The 14962-nt window shown below is 49.8% G+C and overlaps 1 protein-coding gene across 2 annotated transcripts in view; it reads right to left on the bottom strand.

Annotated features, from left to right (window-relative positions):
• The window catches only part of ACSS2 (acyl-CoA synthetase short chain family member 2), a 34486-nt gene that overhangs the window by 7948 nt on the left and 11576 nt on the right, over positions 1-14962 (bottom strand). The window contains exons 3-9 of one of the 2 annotated variants that reach the window (XM_069807283.1): positions 7323-7414; positions 6669-6772; positions 6299-6371; positions 5394-5469; positions 3835-3949; positions 2211-2249; positions 195-332 (exon numbers count right to left, since the gene is read on the bottom strand). In XM_069807283.1, the coding sequence (XP_069663384.1) occupies positions 195-332; positions 2211-2249; positions 3835-3949; positions 5394-5469; positions 6299-6371; positions 6669-6772; positions 7323-7414 (637 nt within the window). The remainder of the gene's footprint in view (positions 1-194; positions 333-2210; positions 2250-3834; positions 3950-5393; positions 5470-6298; positions 6372-6668; positions 6773-7322; positions 7415-14962) is intronic. The other variant, XM_069807290.1, reaches the window with a different exon arrangement.

The following is a 14962-nucleotide window of genomic DNA, read 5'->3' as shown; positions in this document are numbered from 1 at the left end:
GGTCAAGCTGAGCATCACTAGTCCACTGAGCTGGAACTGCAGCTGAGCAGGAATGAGCAGCACAGCCCCCTTCCCAAGACCTCCATGGGTCCTCTTCTTACTGGCGCCTCCCAACATGACCCTCACCAGTTCCCACAGCTGAGGTGTTACTGCGGGTCAGACCAGCGCCATGGGCGGTGAGCTGGGAAGCATACCTTGGGTTTCCCAGTTGAGCCACTCGTGTAGAGGATGAAGAGTTCGTCCTCCGAGTCACACCACTCAGGCTCGCACTCTGTGCTGGCAGTGCTCATCAGCTCATGCCACCACATGTCCATGGCTGGGTTCCAGGGGGTCTGAGAAAAGCAGAAGATTAGAAACAGGCCTGCCCAAAAGCAAGAGAGTGGGGGATGAGGGGTGCAGCCCCAAACTCGCCCCCCTCATGAACCATCGAGGCAGATGTCCACAGCACAGCTGCTGCCCCAGAGCTGTTTCCTGCAAACCATGCACCAGAGCTGCAGCTCCCACTCCAGAAGCTCCTTTTCTTAGCCCACAGCTACAAGGAAAACCTTTAAACACAGTCTGGCTGAAAGACCTGAAGCATTTTGTCCAAACCACTGGTAACACTGAAAAATCCCTCTCAGCAGCAGCAGCCAGGAGAGGGCCTGCAGCAGCAGCTGCTCTGCCTCTCACAGCAAACAGGTTCCTCCTGCCCTACTGGCCTGCCTCGAGCTGCAGTCAAGCAGCAAGGCAGCAAGCCTCACTTAGCACAGCCATGCACCCACAGGTCCCGCACACCTTGCAGGTACCCCTGCAGCAGCATGGCCCGAGACAAACAGGAACATGTTGAGCTCACAATGCTTGGCCCTGCAGACCTGAAAAAAATCCTTTATCTGGATTTTAAGGTAATTACCCTGACAAGAAGTGACTGCTCCAACGCAGAACCACCCAGCACTGGCCGCCCGAAGGAACTGCTTGAGGATGCCAGAGCTGTAACAGAGCCACCAATGCTTGTGGCTGATGAGCAGAGGTCACCCCGAGAGTTGTGCTGGCTGGCTACCTCTCCGGGCTGGCACAGTTCAGTGCAAGACCTAACTCCACCTGATCTTCTTGCCTTTCCTCAGAGGAACTTGGGGGCAACTGAGTGGGCAACACTCCCCAGCCTCAGCACAGACCTCCACTTTCCACATCTCTGCGAGGGCAGGCACGCTGACCTGGAGCCTTGCAGCTCCCAGCTGGGGCACATCTCCTTGCAGAGCTAGAGCCCAGTGCCTGCACAATCCCCAGAGCTCCCTTGGCTGGGGTGCATGGAGAGCAGCCACAGGGTCACACAGTGACTCTCTGCAGCCCAAAAGATGTTCGTATGCCATCTGGACACACCAGGACCCCACAGCCCAGCACGCAACTCCTGCACATGTGGTGCAGGGGACACTAGCTGCTTGACAGCATGGCATAACCGAGCCCACTTGGAAAGCTCTCACAGATCTCCAGGGCTCCTGGCTTTACCTGGGAAAGCAGTTTCCACAAGTCTGTCCCACCAGCAAGATCCCAGAAAGACACCAGGTCAAACAAGCCCAAGGTAGGCTCACACCAGCCCATCCAATACTTGCTTTCTTGCATCCCTCCTTCAAGGATCCCTCCATTTTAGCACCCAGCTTCCACTGCCCCATGCAGAAGGTCAGACCCATGGCACGGCACGCAGCCCCTGAGGCCAGGCCTGCCTCTGCCTGCCTGCTCACGGGGTCCTGAGGCTGCAGCTCCTTGGATGAGGTGGGCAGAGTCCACACATTTGGTCTGGAGCTCCAGGTTTGCTGCCTGTGGCATGCCACGACAGCCAGGAAGCTGCGGGCGATCCCTGCCAGCCTCACCGCAAAGGAAAGTGCATTGTGAGAGCTGCTTTTAAAAGCCAGAGATGAATCGTCATCCAAATGCTGACAGCGCATCCCAGTGGTTCTGCATTTCCCCCCATCAGCACACTGATGCGCACTCAGGGGTTTTTATGGATGCAGATTTGTTTCTGGCAGCAAAGTTGGTAGTACTGCATTTACCCTGAAACCGTGGGCAGCTCTGGCCAAGCGGCAAGTGGTATCTATCGCTAACATGCAACTGCTGGTAACTCAGTTAGGAAGGCACGTGTGGCTGTGCAGAGTTGGAGTGGTTAGGAAGGTGGAGCGCCAGAGGGGAAAGCGGAGGGGAGGTGCCATGAGGAGGAAGGCAGTGCTGTGTGTAAATACCTTGGGATGGAGTCTCTGTGAGCTCTCAGTCTTTTTCTCCTGTTAAAAATCCACAAAGAGGGTGTGAAAATTGAGAAGCAGAGGATCCACACCGGGCTTTGCAGGCAGGGAGCTGGAGGCCCACAGGCCCAGATGCTGGGAAACCGTCCTGGCAGGCTGGAGAGTGCTTGGATCCGGGGCCAGGCCAGGAGACACCCTCTGAGCAAAAGCCTGCCCGTTTCCATCACGTTCCCTGGGTACCCACTGCCTCCAGAGCCGGTCACAGAGGCCACCCCCTGCACACAGCCAGGTGGGTGCAGAAGCACCAAGCCAGCATACAGCCCACGGACACCCCGATAGCATTACACAAATCAATGGCATGGTAAAAATGCACTCACAAGGGAAAGCAATCTTTAATATAAAGTGTCTGAACAAGCAAGAGCCAAAGGGTAAGAGACCCCTCCAGCCTCCTCCCAGGACATTCTGCACAATAACCTCACCTCACCAAGAGTGACCAGCGCAGGGACAGTCTTCTCTGCCACCACCTGACCAGGGAAACCTTGCACAGGAAGGCTGGTCTGCTCCAGTTTTCCTACCCCTTGCAGTTACCCTGCCCTCACAAGAGAAGGAGGCCAGTGTAACACGGCCAGGCTGCCAAACACTGAGCAACACCCCAATAAAATTAACACAGCTGAACGAGGAAAATTAACTCAAAGATATAGAATCTGCTGGACTTCTTGTTCCAGGGATGTGCACAGACCATCCCTTCTGAAAGCAGAGCTCAAAGCTCAAATGCGCTCCCCAGATACAACCTATTTCTGAGCAAGCAGCAGCCTGGGCATAACCCAATGCAAATAATCACCCAACACATAGGGACAGAAGACACTATTGCAAGACACGGAGCTGTTAGGTAGTTGAAAACAGCCTGCCTTTTAAGAGGATGAAGGCAGCAGGTAGCCACTAAGTGCAGCAAGACTGCACACCAGCCTCAGGAGCTCAGCAGGCAGCCATGGCTCCAAGACACCTTCTCCTCCTTCCACCCCCATCTCGCCACATGCCTCTGGCCCACATCCTTTCATCTGGTTTCAGTTGCAAGGGAAAGCCCCAGCCCCGACAGCTGACACAGTTACTGTGCCAGCTACGCAGACACCGCACTATTCTCAGTGTATGATTGTTGTCATGTTGGGGGGCTGTGTTGAACCCACACCACAAGCACAAATCTCCTGTTTTTCTTCTCCTGCTTCCACTGTCACAGCTACAGTGCAGGACAGCATTGGTCTTTCCACAAAAGGGGAGACAGATACAGGGTTAGGAAGGAAAAGTCCTTCACTGGGCAGAGGAAAATGGGCATCTTGTTCTTGTCCTAGTGGCTCTCGAAGATATACCCCGCTGTGCTCTCAGGGGTCCTGCGGGCTGGAAGCTAGTGATGGTGTTAAAGGAAGCAGCAGGGAGAGGATCTTGGTAAGGCAAAGGAACCATTTTTCAGACCACTCACAATGCAACAACAGCAAGGAGGGGAGAAAACAGGAACAGGAGTCAGAGAACAGGAGCATCCAGGGAAGCACTGCAGTGGTTTTGCACTAATTATTTGCTGGGCTCAGGCCCATAGCAACAAAATCCCCCCTCTCATCCCCCAGGAGCATACCTGTATGTCCTGGCACAGCCTTTTGAGAGGAGGAGACTTGCTGCATGTCCCATCCACTGCTACCTCTTCCCTCCCCAGGTGCTTCACCACGATGCACTTTTTCAAAGGGGAGCCCCTATAAAAGGCAGGAGCTGTCAGATCAGGCTGTTCAGGCAAGAGCTAAGCCTGCCCTTCGTGGGCTTTACAGGCAGCACTGGAGGCAGAGCAGGGGCCCCAAGCTGCTTTTGTTGAGCTAGAGCGTATGCCACCGTGCAAACTCCAGGTGCACCACGAATTGCCAAGGGACACCAGGCACAGGAACAGAGCTTGGAGAATAGGAAAGGTCTGTGCACAGCTCACTGGGGGTTTATCAGGTGCGATTTCCTATGGAGGAAGCAGGGATGCCACAAGCATCTCTCACTGGTCACTGCTGGGGAGATTTCCTTACAAATCCCAAGTTTGCCCACCTGTGACCAGGAACAAGACTTCCCATGGCACCCAGGAGGTATTAGGTGGCTGCTCCCAACCCTAGGCCTGACCGACTGATTCAGAAGGAGGAAAGGCTTCCAAAGCCAGATTATACATCAAGGAAAAGAGTGGGCTTTTTTTCCCTCCTGAGGGCCAACACAGCCTACCTATAATGCAAACAAAATGATCTTATCTCCCTTCAGCCCTGTCAGGGTACCAAAACACTGTCTCCATCAGTTAATTCCCAACTTTAGGATCACTTCTGTCCTCCCAGGTACCTACTTTTACAGACAGAAAAACTTACATTTTCAAGTTTTAGAGTTTTAAATGCTTTTAAAGAGTTTGAATTTCTAACACGCAGACTATCTGCCCTAAATGTTTAATTTTCATCTAACTGACAAGACCACATTCAGTCTCATACAAGCTATGCAAACATTGTGTCTGTAAGTTTGTCAAAGTCACTTCACCATGATTATTTCCCTTTCTGTAAAATCTGATGATAGATCTGTCTATTTCTTTATTGTTTACAGTATCTCAGTGAAGATGCGTAAAAAAATAAAGCAGCTTCACCATACACTTGTGTGCAGTCAGGCCCTGATCCTATGCACATGTCGCTGCACGTCAAATGGAGCGCCTGTTCCTGTTTACACAGCCATTTCCCAAACTTGAATCATTTCTGCTTTATTTAATTATTGTTGAATTAGCGACTTTGGAGCAAGACTTAAGCCTCATCTTGACGTGCCCCATGGCACTGTGTCGAACTGTTCACAACTGATATGGCAGTGCCTTATTCCCTCCCACTCCAACAGCTGCTGCTGCAGAACTGGGAGGTCTGCCATTGGCCATAATGATGGTGGATCAGTCTGTCTCCAGCAAATCCTCTCATCCAGTGTGTTGGCCTTCAAGTCAGAATGGACAAGAGGAAAGTTAAAAAAAAATATTTTTAAGATGAGGGAGTTGAAGCATGTATTACTTCTGAAAGGCTCATGAATGTAGTGCAGCTCGTGTGTGACCAGCTGCAGAGTCTGCCCACACATGAAAACTACCATCTCCATTTGTGCAGAAGCAGATTCCAGCAGCAAAGCCCCTCTTACAAGGGAATCCAAACTTACTTGTCTTTACATTTCTGGAGGGCTTCATCTGCAATCTGCTTCAAGTTGATCAGCTTGTCTCCTCGATAAAAGGCATCTGCAAAATGGTACGGAAAACATTAGATGGGCTTCACAGCCAAGGCAGCCTGGGACAGCTGGAAGCAACAAGCAATTTTCAGGAGGGCAGACAAGAGCTCATGCACTGGAGTGAGAGAAAGCAGACAGGCAGCTGATGGGAAACGTTTCCTAATACAGCCTTTTAGCCTAGAGAAACAGATGCCAAGAGAAATGGTGAAATTCCTTCCCTGGGAGAGGTTCCAATTTGACCTGACAAGTCTCTTGGGAATATTCTGTGGGAAATAATCCAACACGGCCAGAACACAGATTGCAGTTTAGTGGGTCCTTTCCCTGCCAAGGACCTATTAATAATACCATTATTTTTTGCACTATTGCAAAAAACAGTTGGGGAAATGCAGTGGGCTTACATGCAAACACTACCACTTTCTTGATCCCTTACTCTACAAGGCTGAGAGTTGCAGCAGCAATGTCCTTGAAATTGGAAAGGGAGGGAATTCTCATATTAGGACTGCCTCATAAATGATACATCTTGCAAACATCTGGCTGATTTTGAAGAGAAACATGGATAAGAAGCATTCGGAAACATGTTATTAGCAGCTGGTGACATCATGCTTTACAGGACAAAGTGGGCGGACTGCTTAGATGCTTCACTGTAGGTTCAAAGTGGAAAACAGTATTCAAGTGCAGCTACAAGCAGTGCATCCGCCTTGTGGCAGCTCAGCTGAAGCACTGCTCCTTCCTCTTCCATTTCCAAGTGCATCTGGCTTTTAAAATAAAGATCCTTCACATGGACAACAGTAACGGCTCAGGGGCTGAAACCAGGACGGGGGCACAGATGCATGTTTTACCTGCCGTGATGAGGAGAGAACAACCACAGTCAAGAATCCGCTCACAAAGAGAGTCTGCCGAAAAACCTGCAAACTGACAGAGATTACACAACCAAGTGAGCAAGGACACAAAAAAACCCCCAAGCCAGAAAACCCAACGGCAGCTGTGCAATTCACCCATGGTAAACAATATCACCAGGCATTGATGGAGAGAGTTAAAGGACCTTATTCCACAGTTAATGCAGAAAAGGGCTAGGAAACAGCAGCACCTTAATTTAGTTTCCATCCATCTCATGGTCAGCACCCATCTTTCCAGCTCCTCTCCCGAAAACAAGAGCTGCTCACCCCAAAGACCTCAGCACCAAGAGCAACGCAAAGGGCTTATTCCTACCACAATGGAGTGCAGAGCTCCAATCCTGGCGCAGGCGAGCATGGCTACAACCAGCTCCAGGATCATTGGCATGTAGATGGAAATTCGGTCGCCTTTTTTCACGCCTGTGGAGGGAAAATTAGCATGGTGTTTCTCAAAATGAACAGGTCACATGTCAAAAGAACAGGATACAGAAACTAATGATTTTAAATCAGCATTTATATGCACACAATAAAGCTTCAGCTGGAGTTAGAGCTGAACCAGCCTTGGATTGTGCGTTTCAAGCCCTATGGCTCTTGTAAGATGACTACAATGAACACTCTGTGTTCTCATTGGACACAGCCCTTGAACCAGGCAGAAATGTAACCAGTGCCCACAGCTCCTTGGAAAACCCCAGACCAGGAAGGTCTGAGCACAGATTTCTTCCTTGTACAGCTGACATGACCAGCACTGATTAGTTTTCACAGACAGAGCCAGAGATGAATCTCCAAAAGTGCATTGCAGAGCAAATCTGTATCCACCCTGCTTTACAACTGTGGAAGCAGAGACAAGTGAAGCATTTTGCACAGAATTACTCAACAGACTGGCAACCACACAAAAACTGAACCCAATCTCCAAAACCCTGGTCTAATGCCTTCCCAGTATCCAAATGCTCCTATTGCTTCAGCCGCATACCTTGGCCACGGAGGACATTGGCAAACTGACAAACTTTGTGCAGCAACTCGCTGTATGTGATTTTCGCAGAATCCCCAGGTTCATTCCCTTCCCTGGAAAAGCAAGGTAATATTTGTTACTGTAAAAGCATTACAAGGTAAGAGTGATGCCGCAAATTGAGAGGTACTTACTGCTTTCAACAACACATATTTCCTCACCTGCCCTTCCAAGCACAGAGTAACCAAACCCCAGAAATCCAATCCTGGACTAAACTTCTCCAATAGAATGAAAATTTAGTCCAAAGTCCCCACCCCCGTGTAGATCACTACACCTGAAAGCAACTGAATGCATGCAGTAGAAATACATGGTACTTTCAAAGAGGCAAGAAGGGTCCAACAGAACCAAAGCTAAGAGTGCACATACTCAAGAGCAAGCCAGGATTTATGGCACGGCACCCTTGTTCACATGCACTTATGTGTGCAGCCATGTCTGCATGAAACATTGGCCAATGTTGTTGTGCAGCAACACCCAGCCCTTAAATACCTACCATCTGATGGACTGGTATGGGACGCCAAGGACTGTCTTATTTTCCAAGGTCATATATAAATATACTCGTGTGTATTTGTTCAGTGCCATGCCTGCTCTGCATTATTCTCTCTGTGGTCCTCTATGAACCAACTCTGGGCTCCCGCAGCCCAGGTGCCAGTTCAGTGGGACCTTACCATTAGACACACCGATAGGAAGAAGAGCCAAGAGCTGCACCCGGAGATGGAACAGGAACATCGCATCCCCAGGGAAACAGTTTCCTACCAAAGTAAAAACCAGCTAATTTTCATGTGACACAATGCTTCAGCCATGCAAATGAGGTGGCACTCCCAACGGATCAGATTAACAAAGAATTTGAAATGACTTCACATTCGGCAGAGCCGACGTCTCCCACACCCAGGAAGGAGGGATACACTTTCCCAGCTCTCTCCCCAGGGCAGCCAGCACAGAAACATTAGTGATCCATGAAAGAACAGGGGTATCACTCTCAGCTGATAGTCCCCCTGGAAAAGTGTCCCCCTGAGCATGTGCAGCCAAATGAAAAACAACACCAGTGCTGGGGAGAAGCCAGGAAGCACCTCCATGACGTGTCCTCCCTTCGGACTGCAGCCAGGCTCCGTCTAACTCAGGAACAGAAACCTCACTTCTTTAACATCTCAAACAGTCCAGAGCATACAAAAAATATGTACTGAATTCTAGCTAAAACTAACCACTGCTCCCCCTTCCCCCAGCAACGCAAACAGAAGGAAGGCTCCTGTGATGCAGAAATGCATAAAGGAACACCCTCGTTTCTCATGTAATTCTGTGTCATTCTGTGTCAGCACAACAGTGACCTCATGCTCCAATGGCAGATGCAGTCCTGCTGGAAACAGCGGAAGAGCTGGAGAGCCCCACTGATACAAGCTCTGCGCCTCCTGCCCCGTGTAGGACAGGGTTTCCAAACTGGTCGTTACACTTGGATCATCCCATTTAAAAGCTACTCATGGATCTGTTGCTTACAAACTTGACTTACCCCTCCTGATACCTAGTTATACTACTGGCTTCCATGGTGCTCTGCAGCAATTGGGTCCATCGATACCTGCACTGACATGCACAGGGCAGCGTATCTTCCCACCAGTAGCTCCCGAAAGGGGATTCCCTGCTTGATCCTTTATGCAAGTTTGCCCCTTTTAAATGCAAAAAGGAGAGAAACAAGAATACAAAGAAAAAGAAAAGCTTGGGAATGAAAACCAGTGCCCAGAGCAGTCAGCTCAGCCCTGGCATCCCAGGCAGTTTCCTCTCCTTTCCCCATCATAACCAAGAGCATTGCTTTGAGCTAAATGACACGTGAAACCATTAGACGAGGTCCCTGACAGCAGGGCTCTCGGCTAGTAAAGAGAAACCAGGAAATCAGAGAATTTCCGTTTTGACTTCATTACTTGAGGGTCAAAGATCCAAGAGCTGATTTCAGTGCTGGACTGTGCAGCTGTAACTGATCTGGCTCAAAGGAAGAGCATCTGCTCCTGTTGCGTCTGGCTGCACGCTGAGTGCCTTCCCTCACTGTGCAGAGGTTTTCCTTGCTACATCTACACCACAGGTGTGGCAACATCTAGGCTAGCGCTGTGCAAACCTGCCTGGGTCCAGATGTGCAGTATCGCTGCGAGTGCCGCTCTACCCCTCAGCGATGAGCCTGGCTGCGAAATACTTCTTAAAGACAACTGTAACGCTTCCAAATGCAAGCTGGAGGATCCCAGCCCACTAATCCCTCACCTGAAGATCTCTGCACCGGGGTCTGCTGAGTGCTGTGGGCAGGCCCTCTGCAACCCACCTCCCAGCCTAGGGTAAACCTGCAGAACAGGGCAGGGGGGAGGGACGTCCCTTTGCCTGTGCTCTGCTGCAGCGTAGGATCTAATTACAACCTTTACTAAGTTAGGAGGACAGACTAGCACAGGCTGTCCCATCTGGAAGACTTCCCATGTAAGGCAGGTAGGCAGGCAGGCAGCCCACTGCCGTGTGTGCTATTTGGGGGCTCAGCTGGGCGCTGTAGGTGAAGTGCTGGTTTGGCTGGTGGCAGACTTAGCCAAGGACACTGCAGAAAGCACATTGGTTCCCGGTGCCATCAACTCGGTGGTGTAATACCTACCTGAGAAGGTGCAAAACCTGGCAGTCCTCTGACACAAGCTCTGCAATCCTACACTCCGGGAAGGCTCAGCTCCCCGCCCTGAACGAGCCTTCACTGGCTGCATTTCTAATATGTCTCCTTAAGAGATTGCAACAGAGCCTGGCCATGCCCCACTCTGCAAAGAGGTGTCTGTAGGTGCCGATTTGCTTCAGGCTGGGGTGGTCGCTGCTGCTGCAAGATGGACTGATGGTGGGATGGAGATAGAGCCTATGTAAAAGGCTCCGCTGAGCACCCTATACTTGCCTGGCAGCCAAGGGGAGACAGCAGCCAGGCCACACCAAACTGCAGCTTCTGGGGTGAGCAGCCCAGGCAGAGCTACGCTGTCTCCCACACGTGGTACCCACAAGGGACAGGGACCTGCCCTGCCCTGAGGCACCCGGGTGCGAGGCACCGCTTGGACATCCCTGCTCTCCCTGCACACAAGCAGCGCATCTCAAATATGCCAGGTCCTCCTCCTCGCCGGGCTTCAGGAGGGAAGTTCAGGCCAGGGAATGCACCCAGGCTTCTCCTCAAAGTCAGCATGCACGGGGCACCGCGGGAGAAATGCAAGGTCAAAGAGAAGTTAAAACTTTTGCAAGGATTTTCAGAGGGCTTTCAAGTCCTTTCCATTGATTTGTGTGACCAAGTAAGAGCTCCACTAGCATCAGCAGGGGAAACCTCAGGCTTCAGATTTTAAGACTATCTTACGTTTAATGGGAAATGAGTCACATCCACACTTCTACAGAACAAGATGCCTCCTTTCACCGCATCTCCGGCAAAGGCCTCTGAGCAGTCTCTCAAGAGCAGGCAATTGCTTTAAGTCTCCCCACGTCTGAAAATAGTTTGGAGTGCCCACAGCTACACTCAGCAGGCTACAGCAGCACTCAGAGATTGCTCTGTCCTCTTCTCTGGCACAAAAGCCCAGAGAATTATGTATTTTAGATGGGGCATCTAAAGGAATGCCCACTTGCACGCTAGCAACTACTCTGTGCATCAAAAGCAAGCTTGTAAATTCCTGGCAGCAAAGTTCTGTGAGCAGCATCTTCCCTTCGGCACCCACTGGATATAAGCAAGAGCTGTCAGTCCTGAGCCTCTCACACAGACGTGCTTGTCGATATTAAATTGAAAAACCAAATAAAAATAAAATAAAAAAGTCACACTTCTGAAAACATTACCGCAGTGCTCACCTCCATACCTACAGCATGCAGCCCAAGCCCCACAGAATCCAACATCCCCCAAATATATCCTTTTTTAAGAACTGGTGATGAAAATAGTTGGCAGCAGCTCTGCTGTGATTGCTTGCGTGCAATCTTTGATCTAACAGCAAGCCTTCTTCTGAAAGGAAAAAACAATTTTCATCCTCCCAAACTTCCCAGATACATCACTAGATGAAATACACGGTGAAACACAGTTTGAGTCTGATGTTTCTCTCATCTCCCTCAAACTGAGTCCTGCATTTAGCAACTAGTAATCCAAAATTTTACAGTATCATCTGGGTCACAGCAGGAATGTATTTGAGTTTTTTAGTACCTGAGAAGCCCATGTTTTACATACTGCATGTTGTGTGCACGGTCAGCTGGAGAAAGGCATTTTTTGGCCATATGGTCTCAGCTGAACCACCCATCAACTAAGTGAATGCAAGTCCTTTAAACCAAACACACAGATGCACAACTGGGGACCTTCTGAGGCAGGCTGTCTCTTAAAAATGGGTGCTTTGTTGAAAAAGTCAGGTTTCATGCAAAGATGATAGCTTTCTATCTGCCTGCAGCCAGGACCAAATAGCCCAAGGGCATCAGGGACCATCACCACAGCAGTGTGCAGGACAGTAGTGCCCAGCTCTGCACAAAATAGATCCCTGTCAACCTATTAAAGGAAGCACAGGCTCTGCAGAGCACTTATCATACTGCTCCCTTCTGCCAGCAGTTAAAATAACAGGCTCTCCACTTCTGAACAGGTAGCGTGATGCACACAAGCCCCACAGCACATGCCTTCAGTGGCCCTACCAGTGTCTCAGCAAGAAATGATCACATGGAGAAGTCACCCTGGGCAGGGGAGGAAGAAAACTTCAGGTGGGAAACCTGAACACTTGTCACCTCTGTGGCACAAGCACTTTTACAGGAGGCTCACAGACTGACTGCCTGCTCTGCTGGGAGTTTGGCCTTGGAGATGCAGAGCCACAGACCTATTTCACCTGGTGCCCATGTAGCTAAATCAAGGTTAAGCTTCCCTGTTAGAGTGACCACATAGGCTAGCAAAAGATTTAGTGTTGTACATACATTGTGTAGTTGGGAAAATGGTTTGTAAGAGCAGGCGAGCATTTCTTTAGAGCCGCATTAACTCAAGCATTGACCCTGTGGAGCAGTCAGGGACGCAGAGCAGCAGCGTGGGAGAGGGAAGCTGTAGCCAGATGCACTCCTGGATATTTGCACCAAAGCAGGTTAAGAAGTTACTGTGCTCTGCCAAGCATCAGGGCTGACTACAGGACTTTTCAAAGCACTGGTCTGCTTCAACCACTCATCATGTAACTAAGCGAGCCTTACATTGCCCATCCAAGCAAGCTGAGCCCATCTCAGCTGTAGGATAACAAGCAGTAGGGAGGGGCAGTAACTTAACCTGCTCGGTGGCCAAGGGAATGCACGCTTCCCAGAGCACCCAAACGGGCCAAGCAAAGCTGACCCAAAAACAAATCAGCAATTCTGTTTGGTTTCTCTCTTTCACCAGATTTCTAAATAAAAATTATTTGCATAACCTGTTTGAGTAACAGATGAATAGAGCTTCCCTGTGCAACGCTGGCTCAGTGTTTACATGGAGCAGCAAGAAGCACAGGTTGCATCAGTGGGAATTATGGTTTTCAAGGTAATTGCCAATGATAATTGTGGTTTACAAGGGTTATAACACCAGTAAGAGAAGCTGGTGTACAGGAGAAAATGATGAAATGAAGCCCAGCAAGTGAAGTGTTACAAGTTTTCAAGATCTGCCAGACCATCTGCAGATCCACAGTCAGTCAGAAACAGAAAAATCACAGACCAAAGCAAACTAGGGCAGAGAGCCAAAGCCTATCTGACCCCGTAAATACTCCCACTGAGGACCAAAGGGGCTGAAGATCATTTAAGTTTCTCCTCTAAGCTCCTGTGACCACATCACCCTCAAATAAAAGCATTAACCCAAAGTTAGGGTATGGGGCACCTGGAAGGTAAGTTTTCAGAGCAAAGCAAACCACCTCAAAGCCACTAGGTTTCATTCCCCAACTACTACAGAGGCGATGGCAGCACACAGAGCAGTTTTGTTTAATGCAGGAAAAAGGCTCTGCATTTTAGCTACTGGAAAGCACCCTTAAGAAAACACGGATTCCCAGTTTGAAAAAGGTGTTGAAAGAGGGAGAGGACCCCTTCCCAGATGATGCAACATCATGGGAAGAATTTGTGCAGTGGGGAACTGTGCAAAGCCTCCAGTACAGCAGAGATGGGGACTATGGGAATGTCTGCCCTAAAAAATCTCTGGTGCTATCTACGCTAAAACACGCTCAGACCCCAAAATCCCCCCTAAGCCTGGGACCAAGTTGGTGCCTGAGAGGCACGGTATGGAGACATCAAGTCCTCCAGCTCCTGCTCCACCAGCAGCCTGTCCCCAGAGCACCATACGAGGCAAAGGCAGGAGCTTTCCTCTACCACAGGGTCCTGCACAGTGGCACCTCCTCACGTGCAAGGTCGCTGGGGGCAGCTGGACGGGCTCATGGCTTCCCAATCCGCCCTGTGTCCAGAATTAGAGCAGCCGAAATGCCAGGCAGAGCTTGGCTGGGCCAAGCTCCTGCCATCTGAGGAATGGGCTCACGTGCACGCCGCATGGGCAGCGAGAGCCCTGGTCCTTTCCAACACCTGCACTAGCATGCACGGGCTGCGTGCTCAGCTACCGCGGCTATCAGCTGCTCACAAACCTCCTGCTGCCATTTGGCCCTGGCTGTTCTCAGGAGACCCAGGAAACCTGCAGCTTGAAGAAGGGTCTGCCTGGAGACAGCTTGGTAGTTTGGGAACAACAGCAGCCAAAACTGAAAAAAAAATATAATTTCTCCCTCTATCCCCAGCCTTGCTTATCCCATCTGACACAGGAATGGCACGCAAGTAGAGAAAGCCCTTTAAAAATCTGTCCTTGAGAAAAAAGATTACATTGAAATGTGAAATTTGGAGAGACCAAGTGTGCAAGATAATCAGAAAAAGACATCAATTCATTGGAAAAAAATGCTTGTATTTGCAAGGATTGTTCAATATGGAAATGATCCTAGACAGACTGCCCAAAGCAGAAGGGTCTCCCAGCAGGGTCTGCATCGCTGACTCCAGGAGGGAGCCGGAGGGGGGCTGAAATGGGTTTGCAAAAAACCTTCACGAGAACATTTCATAATAACAGGACAGACTTCCCAGCCCTGCCCATGCTTAGCGTCACCTCTCTCCCACCAGAGTAACGCATGGCAGCAAATACCCAAAGGAGTTCTGGGAAGGCTGAGGGGTTTTTTGAGTAAAAGGTTTACCAGAAAGTTCAGCCTCTATGGTCCCTGCAATCATGCTCGAATCCCATTGCATGACAAGGATCAAGAAAAAAAGTTGTGTAACAGTAGAGCGTAGCCTGGGAGGGGCTGGTGAAAAGGTTTTCCCAGTATGTTCAGAAATATTTGGCAGCACTGAGAGAACACTGTTGAGTAAACCTGGCAACAGAAATCCCAGGGAAAAGAAAAATCTTACCAATTTAACAGCATCACCTTCTAAAACCATACAGTTAACCCTGAGACCTGCATTAAAACCACCCTATGATTTTCCCCTCCAGTGCCTCCCCATACACATAGGTAGAAGGGCCTAACAAAGCTCCACTGTCAAATCCATCTCTGAGCCACACCATCTCAACTAAAAGTTGATCATGTACCTAGGATGAAGAGGTTCCTATCGCTGTAAAGAAACCCAAACCAGGTGGGCAAACAGCGCTGTGC

The sequence above is a fragment of the Haliaeetus albicilla genome, chromosome 2, assembly GCF_947461875.1.
Source record: "Haliaeetus albicilla chromosome 2, bHalAlb1.1, whole genome shotgun sequence".
Lineage (NCBI taxonomy): Eukaryota > Metazoa > Chordata > Aves > Accipitriformes > Accipitridae > Haliaeetus > Haliaeetus albicilla.
Note: the sequence above shows the minus strand (reverse complement) of the source record. Positions and strands in the feature narration are given on the sequence as shown.